The 22,258-nt window shown below is 37.7% G+C and overlaps 1 protein-coding gene across 1 annotated transcript; it reads left to right on the top strand.

The window, feature by feature from the left end:
• Positions 1-6,380: 6,380 nt before the first annotated feature.
• Positions 6,381-8,573, top strand: LOC134321148 (protein PML-like). The gene is made up of 2 exons (XM_063002773.1): positions 6,381-6,474; positions 8,053-8,573. The coding sequence occupies exons 1-2, from the start codon at positions 6,381-6,383 to the stop codon at positions 8,571-8,573; spliced, it is 615 nt and encodes a 204-aa protein (XP_062858843.1).
• Positions 8,574-22,258: the final 13,685 nt, after the last annotated feature.

Here is a 22,258-nt window from a genome sequence, read left to right as displayed (position 1 = left end):
ATTGCGTGCATGAAGAGTTTGGCTGTAGCAGCTGTTAGATATGGTCGTATGTGTCTAAAATTAGCTAAGTTCAGTTTAACAGTATTTGTTACCTTTTTAACATGCTTTTTAAATGACATGTTTGAGTCTAAGATGATTCCAAGATATTTAGTATCAGACACTACTTTGAGCTTTTCTCCTCTGACCAGAACATCATCTTGAAACGTTTCTGTCAGTTTTTGCGAGAAAAACATACAAACAGTTTTATTTACATTCAAGTGTAAGCATGAATTAGTTAACCAATTAGATACAGGGATCATGGCTGCAGTTAGCTCACTTGCAGCTTGCTGTTTATTTTTAGCATGTACATAAATAACGGTATCATCAGCATACATCTGTATGTTGGCAGATGAACAGACCGATGGCAGGTCATTAATGTACAGGCTAAACAGAATAGGGCCTAATACTGACCCTTGTGGGACACCTGTATTACAATTTAAATATGTTGACTGAGTTTTCCCAATACATACACTTTGTGTCCTATTTGATAAATATGAATTCATCCATTTAATAGCATCAATAGAAAAGTTAAAATTAGATAATTTAGACAAAAGTACCTCATGGTTTACAGTGTCAAACGCCCGCTTTAAATCCAGGAATACCGCTCCAATTACTCCACCTTTATCTAGTTTTGATTTTACGCTTTCAAGAAAATAGCAAATAGCTGTTTCTGTTGAGTGGTTAGCACGAAATCCAAACTGCATCGGGTGCAGAGGAGCATAACCCTTGTTCAAGTGAGCAGTCAGCTGCTCTACCACCCATTTTTCAGCCACCTTGGAAACCACAGGTAAGATACTAATAGGTCTGTAGTTTTCCACAGCTGTTTGATCACCTGCCTTGAAAATGGGTGTTATAACAGCCAACTTCCATGCTCTTGGAAAAACTCCTTGCTTAATTGAGTGATTAATCAAATTAGCAATGGGGCTAACCAAGATATCCTTATATGATTTTATAAAACTTGTGTCCAAACCATAAGCATCTTTTGCTTTAGAGTCTCTTATCGAACTCATAATGTTTAATACTGTAGATTCAGATATTTCTGCTATTCTAAAAATGGGTTTGGCATCATCAATAAGAGTATGTAAAGAAATCTGCGTGGAATAATTCTTGCTCAGTTGTTCAACTGAGTTTATGAAGAAATTGTTAAAGGTATTTGCTATCATTTCATGATCCTGAGTTAAGATACCGTTCACTTTAAGTTCATGTTCCTTTATTCGCTGGTTATCATTCCTTCCAGTTAATTTATTAAGATTTTTCCAAATGAGTTTTCCGTTTCCCCTTGCATCATCAATTATCTTAATAAAGAACTCAGCTTTAGCCTTTCTTATATTACTTACTACCTTATTTCGAAGAGAGGTAAAGATTAGCCTGTCGGTACTCAAACCTGACTTCAGTGTTCTTTTTAGTGCAGAATCTCGATCTTTCATTTGTTGCAAAAGAGCATCGTTAAGCCATGGCAAGGTACTCCTTTGTCTAGGTTTAGACTGCACCAACCTAGCAAAGGAGGACATTACCTTGTTAATAGTTGCCAGAAAGATGTCACAGTTGTTCTCAATATCTTCACAGGACAAAATATTAAGCCAATCAATTTGTTTTAAAGCAGATTCGAGATTACACATTTCACTTTTGGGGATTCTCTGATGATAATGTTTTATTTTAATTATGTTTTTGAACCGTTTTTTGGTTAATTTACGCACCATTAGTATGATATTATGGTCAGATAAGCCAGTTAACAAGTTAGAAGATTTACTTATTCTTTCTGGTCTATTTGTGAACATTAAGTCAATTTTTGTTTGAGAAGATTTAGTCACTCTTGTTGGTCCTTGTATAAGCTGGTTGAGACTAAATTTATCTGTTATCTCCTTGAGCCTTTTCCTGTCCTGCTTATTATCCCAATGAATCATCTGCATAACGTTTTACTAATAGTTATTTTTGTGTTTCATAGGAAAGACCTTTGAGATCTAGTGAAAGACTTTCAACCAGAAGAACATGCTCAGATAATCTTCAATAAAAGAAATGCATTAAAAAACTCAATTAATGTTGTTTTTTTATTTACCACCACAGACTAAACACAAGGTCCAAAATCAACTTATAATTTATATCCAGCATTACATCTGAAAAATATATAAGGTAAAAGAAACATCTGAGGTAGCATTCTGATATAAAACAAAAACAAAAAATTACGGATGAGTTTAGGGTATGCTTTAATAAAATTTGGATTCATTACACATAAAAAGCTAGCGTATTTTACCGCTGCGCCACCTGAGCGGCAGATAATCATTTTTTAAAGTCCTTTTAAATAAAAAATTACAGTAATTCAAAAGTCTTGTTCTTTTTTTGTTTTTGTAAATTTGAAAGATTGAAGGTGGGACCTAATTTATTATAGTTTTTCTGAATTGCTAAAACACTAAACCCCATTTTTGGAACACATCTGTCAACTGCCAAAACTCATTTACTGAATTAATCACTATTTTCACAAAACTATTTTCCTTAAACCTTAAACCTAGGTTGACACAGTTCTCATATCTGATTTAACCTTTGTGCAAAACTCCAAACACATTCTCACTGTCAGAAACACATTTTGCATGATAGTGGACTTTGATGCAAAAATGGCACACACACACATGCCACAAAGATTAAACACAACAAACACACTATTGTACACGTTAACACACTACAGGTAAAAACTGTGCACATACTGTATGTATCATATCAGTAAATAAGGTTAAAATCAGTAGGTAAACAGGTTAAAAGTTAGTTCAAATGCATGTGGCATTTCTGAGCTGTATTGTAACGTTAGCAATGGAGGCAACAATAGAAGAGGAAGAGGAGAGCGTGTCAGAGGTGGTGGGCGAGGAGGAAGATGAGGATGACCAAGAACAAGAGAAGTCGTATCAAATACTGTATTGTATGTAAAGCAGCACATGTATACACCGACATGAGGTCTATCATGATGTGTCACATTTAAACGGAAACCCATGGAGAGGCCCCATTAATGTTTATATTTGGATGAAGCTGGGTTCAGTCTCACAAATAGGTGGAGAAGAGGTCTCAACATAACTGGTCAACATGCAATTATAGAAATGCCTGTCCATTGTGGTGGCAATGTGATCACGTAGCCTAGCAGTTAAGGTACTGGACTAGTAAGCAGAAAGATGCAGGTTCAAACCCCACCACTGCCAGGTTGCCACTGTTGGGCCCTCGAGCAGGGCCCTTAACCCTCAGTTGCTTAGACTGTATACTGTAAGTCGCTTTGGATAAAAGCATCTGCTAAATGCTGAAAATGTAAATGTAAATGTATGTGCAGCCATCAACAGCAATGGGGTTCTGCATCACCAGGTTACATTAGGGCCCTACAACACAGAACATCTAACATTTCTGGATGGTCTACAAGATGCTTTGCTTGGACTTGAGCACAGGGATCCTGAGCTGAGGGAGCATCCTGTGTACGTTGTCGTTTGGGACATTGTGAGTTTTCATGGTTTATCAACAATATCTGTTTCATAAACTGTGTCTTTCAGCATACTCTTTCTTCCTTAACCCGATTGAGGAATTCTTCTCAGCATGGGGGTGGAAGGTTTATGACTGAGACCCCTATACCCAGAGAAATCTAGTCCAGTCAATGGATGCAGCATGTGATAACATAAGAGTGGATTATTTTCAAGCCTGGATTCAGCATGCAAAAGGATTCTTTCCTGTTGTCTAGCTAGTGAGAATATTTCTGTGATGTAGATGAGGTCCTGTGGTCTGACCGATATTGCAGTTCATATACTGTATTTCTTTGTTGGTTCTCTAGTATATGTAAATACATCAGTAAATTTGTTTTCATGTAAACAAAAATTTCCAGAATTTTTTGTCCTGCTATAAGCACAGTTTTGCATTGTTTTATGTAGTGTGTAATAACTGATGTGTAGTGTTTATGCATTGGCTGGATGTGTGTGTCATTTGACTAATAATAAAAAGAAAAAAAATATAAAAGATAATGACAAGGATGTGATGAAGTCACGTACCTGTGTGTGTGTGTGTGTGTGTGTGTGTGTGTGTGTGTGTGAGAGAGAGAGAAAGAGAGAGAGAGAAAAAGAGTGTGTGTGTGTGTTATTCTGCAGTAGCGGCTCCTGCCAAATCTCTCAGCGGGGGACAATTGTTGCGATGATGGCCAAGGTGACCCGTTCAATGGGTAAATTAAAGCTTAAATAATTAACATCTTAAGTCATCTGTCAGTTTGCCCTCACAAATAACTTTGAACATGGAGAGAGACCAGCTTTACCATTAATCATAAAATTAAGTAAAGCCTTCACACTAACAATTTAATTCAGTCTTCATCAGATAGCATTTTATTTCAGGTGCAGCAGATCCAGAATAAAGATTGGCATCAGGGCTGATGTGCAATGAATAAAGAAGTACAATGAAACAATTGGGGAGATACAATAAGTGCAATCACAATTCACAATTTAAAAATGACATTACTTACTTGTAATTTACTTGTAACTTATATGATTTTCCCCCATTTGTAGATACTTGATGTTTAAATTTGGTCTGGGTGGCCCTAATTCTTAAATTGTTAATTTATCCTGATTACACGATGGAGTTGCTCCGAACTGAGGTGATGGTAGTCATGGTGACGAGATCGCTACACCAGGTTATGTGTGACGCAAGCACGTAAGTGCGAGCCCTCCCGGAACCCATTCAGATTTTATTGCAGCGCCTTCAGTTAAAAAAAAAGAGCCTTAACATGAGAGTCTATAAGAGCAATCCGGACGATTTTCAGTCAGACTGAAGTCGCCCCAAAAGGGACACTCTCAACTCGACGCTGATTGGACTACGATATTCAGAGGCAAGACAGACTGTCCAGAACAGTCACAGCTGTGATAGAAAATTTTCTTCCATTTCGCCCTTTGGAAGTGCATCGCCCAATCGCCCTAAGGAACGAACCGCCCCTGTTATTCTGGTTTGGGCGAGGTTAGTAAAACCTTAGTCAGCCTGTATAAACACTGTCAGCTGAACTTAATTACTTTTGTTTTCCTGGAATATGGAGGAAGGGTTGAACTTTGATTCAATTGCTTTTTTTTTTTTTTTTTTAATTTTTCCCCTTTTTCTCCCCCTTTAGATTGAGCATCCAATTGTTCAATTTGCATCGTGCTTCCTCTCTGTCTATGCCGAACCCTGCTCTGACAGAGGAGATCGAAGCTAACCCATATCCCCTCCGAAACATGAGCAGCAGCCGGATGCATCTTTGCCACCCACACATTGATGAGTTTTGGCGCCACCTAGCGTTGCATGCAGAGAGATACACCCTAAGGGCACCCTCCCTCATCTCTTGTGCAGGCGCCTCTAATCAGCTGGCAGAGAACGTAATCGCATTCTGACAGACCCACATCCGGTACTTTGTCCCATCCCCCCATATGAGCAACCGGCCAATCGTTGCTCATACAGCCACTCAGCTTCGAACCAGTGAAGCAAAGCTGGTTGCAGCGCGTCTTTTTACCGCTGCGCCACCTGAGCGGCCAGTACAATTGCTATTTTAAATACACATTCCCACAGACACTAAAATCTTGTGGCAACTTTCATAATACATTTACCGCATTTAGCAGACTCTTTTATCCAAAGCAACTTATTATTATGACTGAATACAATTCAAGCAAATAAGGGTCAAAAGCCTTGCTACAGGGTCTAACAGTGGCAACTTGGCGGTAGCTGGGCTTGAACCATGCCACAGCTCCTAATAAGTGATTGCTGTTATAGCCATGGACTGGGTGGGTGAGCAACAAAGACCATTCAAAGCCAATGGTTTTGAAATAGAATAATAGACAAGTTCATGGTCAGGTGTGCACTTACTTATGGCCATATAGTGTATAATGATAATCATTTTTAATTAGTTTGTTTGTTTATAAGGATTTTACATTTTATGTTTAACACTTTGGTTACATTCATGACAGGACAGGTAGTTACATGTTATGTTACATATGATTCATTAGTTCAAGTTCAATGTCAAACATAATCACAGGCAATTTAGTAGCTCCAATTCACCTAACTTGCATGTCTTGGGCTGTGGGAGGTAACCAGAGCTCTCTGAGGACAAGGGGAGAACATGCAAACTCCACACAGAAAGGACCCAGACTGCTCCACCTGGGAGTGGAACCCAGGACCTCTCTGACTACTAGTGCTGATGTCACCACTGGTATTTTCATTCATTTACTGTTATTCTGATTAGATTTGAGCTCTATTGCATGTCCTGTAGCTTTAGACTATCGGAATAACTGAAACTTATGCTTGTGTAAATGACAGCCTGTATAAACACTATCAGCTGAACTTAGAGAATTACTTTTGTGTAAAACTGGAATATGGAGGAAGAGCTGTGTGCCTTGTTTGCAGGTGTTACTCATCGCAAAGATGAAGACAGACTGGTGTTTTTTGATCTGGAAACTACAGGACTTAGTATGTCAACTTTACATCCATTTCTATTTGTTTCTTTTCAAATGATTATGGAATCTGTTTTATTACATGTTTACTACAATTGGTAGTGCGGGCGGTCTCAGTCTTTTCTGTTTTAAGTGTCTATTTCATCTTATGTTTTTTTGATCAGTGATCACATTTTAAATGTTAGCTGGATTATTTACTTATTTAAAAATTAAAACTGCGAACCCAGCTTTCTTGTCCAACATTCATGAAAGGACATGGTAGTTACAGGTTATGATTCATCAGTTCAGGTTCAGTGCCAAACACTGTTACAGACAATCTTGTATCTCTAGTTAGCCTGACTGCATGTCTTTGGACTGTGGGCAAGGACGGATTAAGGATAGTCTGGGCCCCTGGGCAAAGAGTTGAATCGCATATTTGCAACAAAACGTCTGTTATGAAATATGGTAGCTTGCCTGGCAATTTGTAGGTCCCTAGAAAGTCAAGGAGCCATGGTAAACGACTTCTATGGAAGTCAAGGGCCCCATAGCAGGGGCCCTCGTGATCAAGGGCCCTCTAATGGTATGCCCTGCTCTTCTCTAGGGCCCCCTGGTAGGGGCTCTCATAACCAGGGCCCTCTAAAAATATGCCCCCCTCTTTCCTAGAACCCCTAATAGCCAGAAGTCGAAGTCAGAGCAGTGCCACAACGCCTCATCCATTTTCATAAGGGGCCCAAAAGCATGGCTAGGGCCACCAAAAGCATGGCTAGGGCCCAAAAGCATGGCTAGGGGCCCAAAAAGCATGGCTAGGGCCCCCAAGAGGCCCTGGGGTCAAAGTCCCTAATAGTCAGAGGATCCTTAAAATGGAGGGCCCTCGGAAATAAAAATATATTGTATCATAAATGTTGATAGGCATCGCAAAATGTTTTGGGCCAGGGCGCTGGCCCCACTGGCCCGGTCAGTAATCCAGCCATGACTGTGGGTGGAAATGGGAGCTCCTGGAGAAAACCCACGCAGACAGGCGAGAACTTGCAAACTCCATACAGAAAGGACCTGGACAGCTCCAACTGGGAATTGAATAAAGTGCTGGTTATCAAATTTTCATAGTTTTCCAGGCACTTTATAATGTGACTAGTACATGTATAACTTCTGCAAAAATTGAACTAAAGGAAATCTCTTCCATTAAGAAGACATATTACACCTTAGATGTCATATTTAGACAGAATCATTAATAATAATAATAATAAAAAAAACATGTTCTGAAAGTTGGGATATTTTTGGTTGAAACAAAAGCAATAAAAAAAATACGTATTTTGTTCCTTCTCTTAAACCTTTATTTTATTGACAATATCACGTGGTCAACATCACTGTCTTATCTTGTGTGTTTAAGGCATCAAATTCTAAATATGTTTGTATTTGCAAAATATAAGTTGCTCAGTAAAAACATTGGAAATCTATTCGTATGTATGTCATTTAATTAAAGGTTTGAACAAATTAACAAACTTACTCAAAAATAGGGTTTGCATATTTTATATAGTTTTAAATGCAGAGTATACAAAATTATGATGCAATAGGCTGTATGAAAGAAATAGTTCTCTAAATGTGCATTTCTTTGCAGACACCTCTTCATGTGATATATGCCAGCTGTCAGCTATCTGTGGGAAGAGAGTCTTTAACGCCTACCTGTTTCCTCGCTGCCCCATAGATTACGGAGCCTCTAAAGTTACAGGCTTGACCACACAGGGTCAAAAGCTGCTTCTACACGGACAACCAGTGAAAACTGTCCCAATCAAAGAGGCTCTGAAGTCATTCATATCATTTCTTAGTACCGTCAATAGGCCAATCCTGGTGGGTCACAACTGTAAACGATTTGACTGCCCGATTCTGCTGCGAATCCTGAGAGAGTTTGATCTGCTGGATAACTTCTTTGATGTGGTGTCAGGTTTTCTGGACACACTGCTGCTCAGTAGAGAAATGTTTTATCTTCAGAAATATTCTCAGCCATTTCTGGTCCAGCATTTCCTTCGCAAAACCTATGGAGCTCACAATGCTACTGAGGAAAGTAAAGTACAACTTTTACAGGAGCTCTATAGAGTCTGGAGGCCAAGCACAGACTGGGTAATCAGGCACACATTTTAGGAAAAAGGACCTAAACATTTTTAAACACAATTTTTGTAGTTAAGATATTATTGCATTGCATTGCACAGTGTGGTTTAAATAGAAGGTTCATTGTGTGTAACTTTTAGTAAAGCTACCTTAATTTTTGGTTTAATCTTTAAACTGTTTATTAGTTTCATCAGGTGAAACTTTGGCTGGTAAAAATTTGTGCTGTGTGGATAAAACCAATGCTGTGGGCTGTCACCTCTCAATCTTAATACTTTCAAAGTTTAAACTACTGGTGTACCTATGCTTTTTTTAATCATAATTATCACTGATTTATCTATAACTGTAAAAAACTGGGAGCAAGACAAACGCACCTTAAAAGGATGAAAGTCCTTTACAGGTCAAAATAAATTTACCAATTCATTTATTTACACTCAGAGGTAAATTAACATAGCCAATCCAGCCGCTCAGACATTTCTGAGCAGTAAAAAAACTAAAACTTTAAGAGTATCTGGATTGAAATCCTCATGGACAAAGAAAGATGTCAAACTTCATACAAGCAGTACGAAATAACCTGGGACAAGGATTGACCCAGAATCCCAGGACAGTGGAGCTGTGCAGCATCTTCAGTACCTGCTCTTGAAGCACAACATTTCTACAGTGCAGGAGGGAGTGCGAGTGGTGTACAGTGAAAAGTTCCTGAGGGCCGGCTTAAACTGGATTGTTTTGTATTTCTGCCTTTTGCTCTGTGTTTTAAAAAGTAAAAAGCCATAACGGCTAAAATTAACATTATCACGTGGCCGTTCATCTGCCTTTTTAAAACAGCCTGTTTTATGAATATTAAATGGTTACCGACTACTGTACAAAATACAGTTTACATTTATATTTTGTAATGCCACTTTTAAAATGAATTAATTAAGATTAAAATATGCTAATACAAAATATACTCTGTGTCATGCTTTCATTGTTGGTATTAAGCAACTTTATTATTTTATTTACAGCAAAGTGTGGTGCCAACACTTACTTTCACTTTTATTATGACCAACTTATGCAAATGACAGTTTAAATAGCTAATGGCTGGTAACAAGTTTTAATAATCAGTCCATAAGCTTACGCTTAATATTTAACTTAAAAATAAAGATTTGTTCTTATATCACTATTCAGTGTTATTATACTGTATTCAAATGCATAAAGGAACGCCAATAACATTAAACATACACACCAAATGGTATTTTATTACAAAGATTATGTTTAAACAGATTTAACAGGATTTATAAGATGCCTCAAAAGGGCAGAGCAACAGTACAGGGCCCTGCATAAACAAATATTGTAGCTAACAGTTAATGAAAGCTAAACAGTTTTCTGGCACTAAATATAACCGAGTGGTGCATCGAGGCAAACCTTCAGATTTGCTTCAGCAATTAAATACACATTTTCACATTGTCCAGATTCCCATAAACAAGCTGCACAGATGCAGGTTTAGGAATACTCACTCTTGGGTTTTATTTAGGACTAAAAGGTGTTTTTTTGAGAAAAGTCAACTGCCAGTAAAACATTTAATCATCCCTTTCCACGTCTTCTACCAGTTTTTGTACCATCTTCTCCTCCAGCTGTTTGGCTTGTCCTGCAATAAAGGAAAACAAGTAAATACATGACAACACAACAGGTACATTCCAGGAAGGCCTCTAAGGCTTCAATTTAGAATTGTTTCAGTACAAATGATTTGAATATTAAAAACACACAGAATTATCATTTTTGTATAATTGTTAATTTATAATAGTGTTCTGAATATGTACTGCTGTTATTTGTGTTTTGTTAATACCCAGCCATAGCAAAATCATTCTGCCCCACACTAATGTGTTTAACACAGTCAGGTTAAATGGCCCTTCAACTAAAGTCTGTTTAAAAAGGTTAAAACATCGAACCTAAAGACTGCTATGCTAATGATGGGCTACATTTGACAACTATGCCAACCTGGTAATGACATCCACACAAATTTACAGTTGGTATTACAGTATATGTTTGGTTAAGTACATTACTAAGCACTTAATTTACTTAATAATGCAAATTAAAACGTGTCTGTGATGCTGAAAAGTCTTCTGGGCTTTTAGCATCTTTGCTAATATAATGTCAAAACTGGCAAGTAATTATTATGGTATATTATTACTATTAACAGGGTGGATAGCGCACTTTACCCCCTGGTAAGTACAGTAGAATGTCTTTTCAGAACTAATATGCTTAATATTATATCAGACATCCAGAGTTAAAGTTAAAAGTTAAACATGCAGTGTTTAAAATACACCATAATATACCTAATGTGCCCTTCAATAAATAAATCTTGTTTTTTCTTGTTTTGCTTCACTAACACACTAATAATGTAATAACTTCAGACAATAAAGCCACAATGAAAAGTCACACCTGTTCATGATGAAACGAGCCTGTCGTTTCTGTTTGATGGCCTCTACCTTCTTCATGGCCTCCACTGCAGAGGGCAAAACAAGCAGTTTCATTAACATTTATCTTTATCTTAACACAGTGTACAAGTACAAGTTCTTAAACATTATATAGTTACCTGTCTTGTTCCATAACTGTCTCTGGTATTTGACTTGAACATTTCTACACTTTTCAAACTCCAGTGAGTTATCCTGCAAACACATGTTATGAATTTTGTATTATTTTCATTTTAATTTGTTTTATTTTTTAAGCAATAATTGAATTTACATTTTCGGCATTTAGCAGATGCTCTTATCCAGAGCGACTTACAGAAGTGCTTTCATAGTAAACATTTCATTACTCTAGTTTAAGTAAAACAACAGTCCCAAAACACAAATCTGCTAAAACCTGTTAGAACCAAAATGTATTTATTTTTTGGTCTCAATACTTGGCCGACAACAACATACCACAGTCAGTTCTTTGCTGGCAGCTTTTCTGAATGCTTTAGTCCATCTGGTCTTTCTTGCACTTCTTCTTGATTTGTTTGTGACATTTTGATCTACAAAATTTAAATGCCTACAAAAAAACAGCATCACATACAAATTAAAAGCTGCAGTGTAATGTGCACAGTTTGATGCTTTATTACTTTTTTTTTTACACTTATTTTTCAGAAGTCTTAATCTCATACCAGTTCATTTTAGTTACATGGTTACATATCAGTAAATAAAAAACAACAATTAGGTGTACAGTGTACACTGTATGTACTGCGATATGAGCCAGATAAATCATATTTAGATACATGGTTTTGCACCAATGTGTTTTCTTGTTCTTTTTTAAAATTATGTCTATTAACATGTACTGATTTAAAGTCTACATTCTTACAAAAAAGCTTTTAAAATGACATTACATTTCATGTCTGAAAGTGCTTTCTATGTGCTAATATTCTACTTTAATTATTTATTAAATAAGAGGTGTGATATAATGGTTACTGTTACGCCAGCAACTGTGCTCCAATGTAAAAACAATTACATTATCAGTTAGCTGGTATTATTAACATTAAACAGAAGAAAACATCTGTGAAATCTGATTATTAAAATAAAATAAAACCTTGAACATTCCCAGTTTCAAATGTATGGCAGATACATAAGCAAACCAAGGAAGAAAGCCCATAATTTAATCCAAAGGCCTTAACAGTCTCAACCCAAAGAAAAAGAAAGTGTTACTGCATGTAAAAAAAAAAAGACTTACAGAATAATCTTCTTATATTTTAATGGGATGCTACAATCTCACCAGTTATCAGTTAAGCAGCAAGTATATATTATCGGCTACAAGACATCTGCAAATTTTGAATTCTTAACAGTGACCACAACAAAGCATAATATGTTAATTAGAACTGTACTAATATGATCTCCAGGCATGTGCACAGATAGACCCCTAGTGGTGCTCAAGCACCTGCCCATTTGCCCTGGATGAGAAAAGTGCCCTTTCTGCTGGAGTCCAATTTTTTTCTACATTCATCAATATTTAAAAATAAAAATTCCCCGCAAAAGTGTTTTGATATCTGACGGGCATTTATTTGAGTTCTTGTGAGAATTCTGCCCCGATCTGGGGTGCATTTCCCAAAAGCATAGTTGCTAAATAGTTGCGATGCAAGTGTTTCCCGAAACCGTAGTTCGAACTACTGTTGTAACTACCTTGGTAAGTTGCATAGTTCAAAACATCGTAAGGCAACACAGGTGTTTCTCAAAAGCATGGTTCCAACGAACGTTCGTAAATACTGTGGTAAAGTTGTGTAGTTCCAACTACACCTGTAGATGTGTGGTTAGAATCGTAGTTCCTGGTGACTACATCATCGCTGACGTAGGACGCCGTTAAAGGACGGTAATTTTGGACGGTAATCTTGGTGTACGAACATTTACAATGTAAAATGTTTAATAATGTAGTTCTTAATGGACTTCTTAATGTATTAATGTAAATATAGTTGTATTTGTCGAATAATTATTTACATATATACAGTGCTCAGCATAAATGAGTACACCCCCTTTGAAAAGTAAGATTTTAATCAATATCTCACTGAACACAGGAACAATTTTCTAAATTTTGACAAGACTGAGTTTCATAGAACATTTCTTTAACCCATAACATAAAAGTAAGGTTAATAATATAACTTAGATTACAAAATATTCAGTTTTACTCAAATGAGTTGATGCAAAAATGAATACACCCCACATCAAAAAGTACTACATCTAGTATTTTATATGACCACTATGATTTTTATGGACAGCATTAAGTCTTCTAATCATGGAATGAACAAGTTGGCGACAAATTGCAACGTCTATCTTTTTCAATTCTTCAAGAACGACCTCTTTTAGAGCCTCTATGCTGGATGGAGAGTGATGCTCAACCTGTGTCTTCAGAATTCCCCATAGGTGTTTGATTGGGTTCAGATCAGGAGACATACTGATTCACTTACACCCTGTTCTTCTTCAGAAATGCAACAGTGGCCTTAGATGTGTGTTTTGGATCATTGTCATGTTGGAAAAGTGCATGACAACCAAGGGCATGAAGTGATGGTAGCATCTTGTCCTTCAATATAGAGCAGCACATCTGTGAATTCATGATACCATCGATGAAATGCAGCTCCCCAACACCAGCAGCACTCATGCAGTCCCACATAAGGACACTGCCACCACCATGTTTCACTGTAGGCACCATGCATTCTTCTTTGTACTCCTCACCTTTGCGACGCCATACAGTTTGGAAGCCATCAGTTCCAAAAACATTTATCTTGGTCTCATCACTCCAGAGTATAGAGTCCCAGTAGTCTTCATCTTTTTCAGCATGGGCCCTGGCAAATTCTAGGCGGGCTTTTTTGTGCATGGGCTTCAGGAGAGGCTTCCTTCGTGGATGATACCCATGCATGCCATTCTTCTGCAGTGTACGCTGTACTGTGTCACGGGAAAAAGTCACCCCAGTTTGGCTTTTTACCTCTTTAGCTAACTGCAGTGAACTTGCATGCCGATTTTCTTCAACCCTTCTCATCAGAAGACGCTCCTGTTTGGGTGTTAACATCCGTGGATGGCCTGGACGTCTCTGTAAGATGGTTGCAGTTCCATCTTTGTTAAATTTTTGTATCACTTTTGCTACAGTATTCTGACTGATCAGTAAAGCTTTGCCGATCTTCTTGTAGCCTTCACCTTTCTTGTGTAAAGAAACAATTTTCTTTCTCAGGTCTTGTGACATTTCTCTTCCATGTGGTGCCACTGCTGACAGCATGAAATGGGATGGGGTTTTCTTTGTTAAGTAACGCCCTTTTAACTTTCAACTGTCTGCTGGACACCTGTTTAATGAATAATTAGACTCACATGTGGTTAAATTCATGTTAATTAGAATTTTGTAGTCTAAACTCCTAAGACTTTCATTGGGGTGTACTCATTTTTGCAACATGGGCTTGAATGAATTTGTTGAGAAAATAACATTTTTGTGTGTACAAATGAACAAATCTTGTTTGCAATCAATGGCCCACATTTGTAGGAGTATTCTGTAGTATAGTACCCCATAGAAAATGTTGATTCTGTAAAGAAACTAAAGGTTTTCTGACAAATCTGTTGGGGTGTACTCATTTATGCTGAGCACTGTATATTAAATGTATGGGAAAGGATGTGGATGTTGTTTTCCCATTCGTGACTGTGATATTTGGTAGAAACCATCATCTGTACATAATGTATTCATACAGGAATGAGTGAATGAGTGAATGAATGAATGAATGAATGAATGAAACGGTTGTAACATAAGTGAGAATTATTATATGTAAAATTACAAAATGAATAGTGAAGGGAAAAGCTGTGGGATAGATGGATGGATGGATGGATGGATGACAGACAGACAGACACTTTATTGATCCTGAAGAAAAATCCTGGGAAAGAGTCCCAGTAGCATTGTACATCAAATCAAATACACACTATAAAAAATTTGATTGAATGTAACCTGAGTTTTACATATACTGCATAGCTACAGAGCAGTTATTGATAATGAGGATGGATTGAGTGTAAATAAACAATGGAATGGAATTAGAAAGTGCAAGAAGGTGCAGTTCCAAGTATACAGTATATGGTACAGATTAAATATAGATTAAATCTTAAATATAAGGTGATAAGTGACAAGTATTGCACATTGGATTGGGCCAATATAGCCATAACTATATGTACATTAGCATGCATATGCATGTGTATGAATATACTTAAGTACTTCTAAAGGGTGTGTGAGAGGGTGGATTGGGGTTATAGGCCAAACATAGTTTCTACTAATTGGTGATGTCTTTCTTGGCCTGCATGCATTGCTCCACATTGCTTAATTATTACATGACTTAACCAAAGGTAAAAGAACTAAACAAAGCATAAAAAAGGTGAACATAACATTTACCCTTTAAATTTATAGTTTATGTGGAAATGTGTTTACTTTTAGGCGTAGGAAAAAGTGTTGAAGTGGTGAAAAGTGTTATTTTACTACAAACAAATCAGAAGAGACAACATTGAAAGCTTTACAGTTATTTAAACCCCTAATGGTCTGCTCAACCATTTGGCTGATCTTACTTTGAGTCTTAATAACTGGATGAAAATAAGCTGTATTTAAATAATCTTGTTTGGGCCATACTTCTTGTTTGACATATGTTCAACTGGAAAATATTGGGTAGATTGTTTCAAGAAACCTATATGTAAAATTACAGCCTGCAGCTGAAAAAATACCCTTAAAAGTTCATCATTTTTGTGATCACCTCAGCTATTTGGTAGAGGCTCATTACTCTAATCACTTTTTTTTTATTATGGACAATCATAATCACCCACTGCACACAACTTTTGTGAAACAGAGAAGGAACATAACTCTAAATGTAACAGAATTGTGGCACGTGTATATCTATGTACGTATGTGGGAGTGCACATGTATGCACAGACAGGCACATACACACCTCTTTGCACGGTACACTTTATAATTTATACTTTGTATATCTATCTATCTATCTATCTATCTATCTATCTATCTATCTATCTATCTATCTATCTATCTATCTATCTATCTATCTATCTATCTATCTATCTATCTATCTATCTATCTATGAAAATACTATGTGCACTAGTAAAAACATATTAATTGTTTGTTGTTGGTATAATCCACGGGAACTAAGATTTAGAACTAAGATAATATTTTTTAAACATTATTTTCTTGGTACCAAGGATTAATAAATCAATTGTTCATCAATTAGATATTTCACTGCCATTATGAAAAAGATAAAAGAAAGAAATAAAGATTCTTTTCATGGGATTCGAACCCCCCACTCCCAAAAACACATTACAATGCCTTCAGCAGTTTATCCTCTTGAGCCACAACGGACTGATATGGAGATAGGAATTTAAATGTACTAAAATAGCTAGTTCCTCTGGTTTTTTTTTCCCCCTTTAAGAAGAAGATTTGTATATAATTCGAATTATTTTACTTATAATAATTATAATATATTAGTATTAATTATTTTTACGCTTATTTCAATAATATTGTCATTTCTATGAATGTTTTTGTTGGTGGTGGTGGCGGTGATATGAATATATATTATTAGATTAAATAATAGTGACGTTATTTCGGTCACAGCGCTCATATTTTGGTCTAAAATTACAAACTTTGTGAGTTTCTCCACGTTTCTCGCTGTGGAAATCAAAGCGAACTCGTCGGGAAACATTGTAGTTCAGACAACGGTGGTTTAAACCAACGTGGTTCGAACTACTGTTGTACCAACATGTTACGACAGTTTCGGGAAACGGTCGTAATTCGGATGTTTGTTAGTTTAACGATGCATCGTACTATGGTAGTTCAATGCTAACCTCCGTGGTTGTTCGGGAAAGGCACCCCTGATCCGCGGCACGCACAAGCTTGCCCCTCCCTCCTCCTCCTCCGGTTAGCACTCATGCAGTGCTGAGCGCCAGGCCAAACCGCTGCTACACACTTCTCCTCTGACCCGCAGCATCAGACAGACAGGTAATGACAGTGTTTCATACAAAGAGCATCCATGCGTAACGCATAGCCTACACGTTTTGTACTCATGAGTCATGAAATACGTGATTTCAAAGCCTTGTCCAGCTGTTTACTGACATTTGTCATGTTTAATGAAGGGGGAGGGGGGCAAACTGCAGCAGACAGACGGACATACAGACAGAGAATTTAAAGACAGTTTTACTGTTTTACAAATTAGACAAGTTCACTAGTTTTGTTTCATTTAAAATCTTACTTATTTTGATGTGAAAGCCTGAAGAAAAAAAACATGAGCACAAACATTTTGCAAGAGAATGTCAAGTAGCTCTCACAGTAAAGTGTTGAAAATAGATACAAACATACAATATTTTATAATTACAGCATCCTGGCCAAAATGCGGTGTAAGAAAAGTCACCTTTAGTCAAGGAGTTATTTTCATGCAAGCATTTATACTTCAACAGTTGAGGTTTACAGATGAGGAATAATTTTGCTAGGTAATTAACATTACAAATGTTAGGATTTTTGGAACATAACAACATTATTAAACATCATTATTAAACATAAATTCAATATGGGAAGTTTTACGGCATTTTCCAAGTTTTACGACATTCATGCCGCATGGTCTTTCAAAATGGCGGCTGCCATGATCTCTTGGCAGAGGTCCTCCCTGACTCCTACCGAAGGGGGGGAGGCGGAGCCCTGGGTTTTTTAGCACATTTCATTGGCTCCAACAGCAGCGGCGGAGGAGGAGCCTAGACTAGTTTAAAAGAATGGCGGGCTTAGACGCCGCCCTCTTTCTTACGTGGTTGTGTTTCTATACTGCAGGAGAAAGGAGCGTCAGTCGGCTTAGCTCTGATATATATTCACAGATCATTTTTACACTTAATAAAGTGTTTTAAAGAGTACTTTCTGGACTTCCCGACTGCTTTCTTCAGGACCTTTTGAACTAAAAGATTTATCCTAACAAATGGTAGCAGAGGATGGTTCAAGAGACCTGAAATAGCAGCAAAATTGATTCAGCTGTTTGAGCTGAGACCGGAGATTCTGAGGATCTTTTGTACTCAGTACAAGGCGCGCGCCTACTTAAGGTAAACAGATGTTCTCTGTATATATTAGCTGCATTTATTATTTAGCGTATTGAGTATGAAATTGAATCTCAGAGTCCGTAAGTGTCTGATTAAATTACTAAAGTATTATTAGATAGTTTAAAACTGTGAATATATGTTGGAGCTAAAAATTTGTGTTTCCTGATATCTGAGTTCGAACCAGACCGGTTAAGATAAATGGTAAAGGGCGCCATTTGTGTTCGGCAGGGCTTCACCCGGAACACCATTGGAGCGAAACGTGTCTGTCTGTTTCAAAAGCAGGGGCGCGTGATTCGAATGATCTAAGTTTTAACGAGTCTGGGACTGGGTTAATTCTATAGATCTCAAATTTTCGAGCGTTGGATCTAGAAGTCTGGCAGTTCAAAGAACGAGATTCTATGATTCGAGCGTTGGAAATATAAGAATCTGGCAGCTCAAAGAGCGGGATTCTATAATTCGAGCATTGTAAAACTTAGAATCTGGCAGCTCAAAGAGCGGGATTCTATGAATGAGCGAGCGTTGGAGATCTAGGAGTCTGGCAGTTCAAAGGACGGGATTCTATGATTCGAGCGTTGGAAATCTTAAGAATCTGGCAGTTCAAAGAACGGGGTTCTATGAATAAGATTGTCCTAAAATTCGGACTTGACTGTTATGGGAGCGGAGTCCGGTTAATTAGACTACTTTAAATTCTATATTCGGTTCGAAAATAGTACATCAGGAGTTTGTTTGTCAGTGTTTCTGTGTGTATTTGTCTGTAACTTTTCTGTCTGTCCGCCATTTTGGCTCTGTCTATCCTGGATGCGCAACGTGGTTTCTTTTGTTCGTCGGCGCCATTTTTGTCTTGGGAATGCAGCGTGGTCTCCCGTCTATCCGCCATTTTTGTCTTGGGAACGCAGCGTAGTTTTCTGTCTATCCGCCATTTTGGCTCTGAATGGACAGCGTGTTTCTGTCCGTCGGCCATTTTGGCTCTATGTGCGCAGCTTGCCGTATCTCTCGTCCATCGGCTATCTTTGTCTTTGTACGCCTGGATTGGGTAAGTGCTGCAGTTAATTTTATAATCAACTTTATTTTTATAATCTTAAGATAACTGTGAGTTAAGACAAGTATTTGTTATGGTACCTTATTAAGTGTGTTTTAATGTGGGTAGGGGAGTCGAGTCTTTTGTCTCGGTTCCTTTTGAAGAGCCGCGTATTTACATGGCGACTCCCGGAAGAGTCGATTCCTTTGTTTCGGTTAGAAGAGCCGGTTCATAGATTCGAATCATTTTACGACACATCGCTAGTGGTTATACAGTTTGAAAAAGTTTTATGTCATTTGAAATGACGCATTACACATCCCTAACTGTTTTAAGTGTTGCATCAACATGTTTCTTCTATTGCATTTGAGTTAAGGACAACGTTTCTTCTATTGCATTTGAATTAAATACTACTGTTGTGAGGTTTGTATCCACTCCTGTTTGCATTACACAGAGGAGACCGCCTGCTGTTTACTCGGTGAGTACATTTTAAATGAGTTACTTTCTACTTTTTGCTTGAGTGGATTTTCAGAGTAGTAACTTTACTCGTAATTAGGTGGAGATTCATTAAGGTAATAGTACTTTTGCTTGAATACACTTTCTGGTACTCTTTCCACCTCTGATTAAGACATGTGTTGATATGTTGGATTATATACTGTCAAAGCTTGTGTTTATTTAAGAGTGATGTCGTGTTTTTCTCTGTGTACAAATGCTGAATACAAGTAAAAGGTGAAAGCTAATATGTTACTGTTTCTAAAATATTGTGTAGTTGTAAAGAGTGAGATTTCATAGCCCTATAAATCTTATGAGGTGTGATCATTTGTTTGCCTCTTGAATTAAATTGGAAATAATGCCTGAAGGTACCACTATTTCTGTACAAGACAGGGACTCTGATCCCTTCTGGATTTGTGCAGAATTTTCTTTCTGTCTTTGTCTGCTACAGAAATATCCGTAGTTATACTAAGTGATCTTGAGGGTTATACTTATCTAACTCGGTTAGTGCCAAATTATGTTCTATAACTGAAAGGAAAACATCTCACGTATCAAGTTAATGATTGTATAAATACTACAGTGTACTTCTAAAAATTGAACATTATTATCAAATGCTGTAATGTACTTAATCCTACCACTTTTTACTAATTGCAGGAGATGGTGAACATCATGACTGTATTACTCTATCTAATTTTTTCTGGGCCTGATAGGAATCCTGAATTGGAAATGTTTGTGAAAGGATTTGCATCCAGAGATGCTGCAACAGACAGGAAACAAGTGGGCTTAGTTAAAATTTTAGCAAATGATACTTTGTGTCATTGTCCCTCCTATTCAATTTATTGGCTTAAACTGTTGAACTACATGCTTTAATAACATCCTCTAGACTGGCTGAAAGCAAAACTGCTTACATGTTTCTGAACTAAACTTTCACATATGGAATCGAACAATTGGTTGTATTTGGTGGGAGAGTGTCTTGTTTTGACTAATTTAAATTTGGAAATCGCCCACCATACCTTGTTGCACAACTTGTGGGTGCAATTCTGCCGCCCAAACAGAGAGTCATTTTGTAAATTGTGCATATTCTAAAGTTTTGTTCCAATTTTACAGGACAATGCCAGAGGTGACACTGCCGACAAAGCTGTTACACACCTTCCACTGCTCACTAACGACATTATTTGTTTACAGGTCCAGCTAACACCAGACTTTGATTGAACTAACTTTAAAATTCTGTGCTTTCCAACAGGATAAACACATTTAGAAGGTTTATTTAATATTTTATTTTCAAGATTTGATTGTAAAATTTGAAAAAAGGGAGGAGTATTATGGCAGGAATAAGAATTTATGTTTAATATGCCGCTTTGTGTATTAAATCCTGTGATACATTGTGCTGGGGCAGCTGGACTGGCAGACCTACGGATATGCATGCAGATTCAGGTACGTATATGCATGCAGATTCAGGGACGCCTGGTGAAGGTAATCTTCAGCCTTACCTCCTGTTTAGAGAAAAGGGAGTTGTAGCAATCTGTAGTATCTCTCAGCGCTGCTGCTTGCACGGACTCAGATGAGATGGACTCAGGTGAGATTAACCTTTTGCGACCCTGCGGTCACATATGAGGACATTACATTTTGGTTTTGTTATGCCTTATTCCTTGACCTGCTAAACTTCGATCGATTGTCCCCATTAGTGGACACTTTTGTCTGCCAGCTAGTGGTAGCAAAAGTACTAGAACACTAATAAAGTTTGTTTGCTTCTTTATTAAGATTTTGACGTTATGTTTTGCACTTTGGTTACATTTATGACAGGAGCGGTGGTTGCTCATTGCACGGGATTCAGGTTATATCGGGCACAGACATGGACAGTTCAGTGTCTCTGGTTCGCCTCGCTGGCATGTCTTTGGACTGTGGGAGGAAACCGGAGCACCCGGGGGAAACCCACACGACAACATGCGGGCTCCGCGGAGGGGGACCTTCTTGCTGTGACAGTGTGCGACGGTACTACCCACTGAGCCACCGTGTCACCCAACTAATAAGGTTAAAAACATAAGGAATAGGAAAAATACATTGAAAAAATCAAAGCTCGGGTCTCAGGAGATTAAATATAATTGCTGACACGGACTCCGGTAAGATTCAATTTAATTGGTAATATTTTTGGAAATTGTTAATTGGCAATTGTTAATATTTGATGCTTGTGTTGTATCCGATGAATCTTTTCTAGCTAATTGATCAGGTCAACTCACTCATTTTATATTATATAGTTTATTGAAGAATTGGTTCAATGTGGTGCAGTAAACCTTGTGGCAATACTATGCATGATCATAGATGAGTGGCAGACGAGTGCAATTTAAAGATTGAGGGAATAGTGAGAAGAAAATAACTTGTTAGGAGAGAAGTACATGAAGGGGGGTGACTGGAGACCCAGGTCATAGGTTTCACAGACACACAGCAACCCAGCGGGGGGTTGAGGCCATAAACTGCAGGCCCTGCATGAGTAAAGGGCAAGCCGTAGCCTAGTGGTTAAGGCACAGGACTAGTAATCCAAAGGTTGCTGGTTCAAGCCCCACCACTGCTAGGTTGCTGCTGTTGGGCACTTGAGCAAGGCCCTTAACCCTCAGTTGCTCAGACTGTATACTGTAACTGTAATGTAAGTCGCTTTGGATAAAGGCGTCTGCTAAATGCTG

The sequence above is a fragment of the Trichomycterus rosablanca genome, chromosome 1 (genome assembly GCF_030014385.1).
Source record: "Trichomycterus rosablanca isolate fTriRos1 chromosome 1, fTriRos1.hap1, whole genome shotgun sequence".
NCBI classification, from domain to species: domain Eukaryota; kingdom Metazoa; phylum Chordata; class Actinopteri; order Siluriformes; family Trichomycteridae; genus Trichomycterus; species Trichomycterus rosablanca.
Note: the sequence above shows the minus strand (reverse complement) of the source record. Positions and strands in the feature narration are given on the sequence as shown.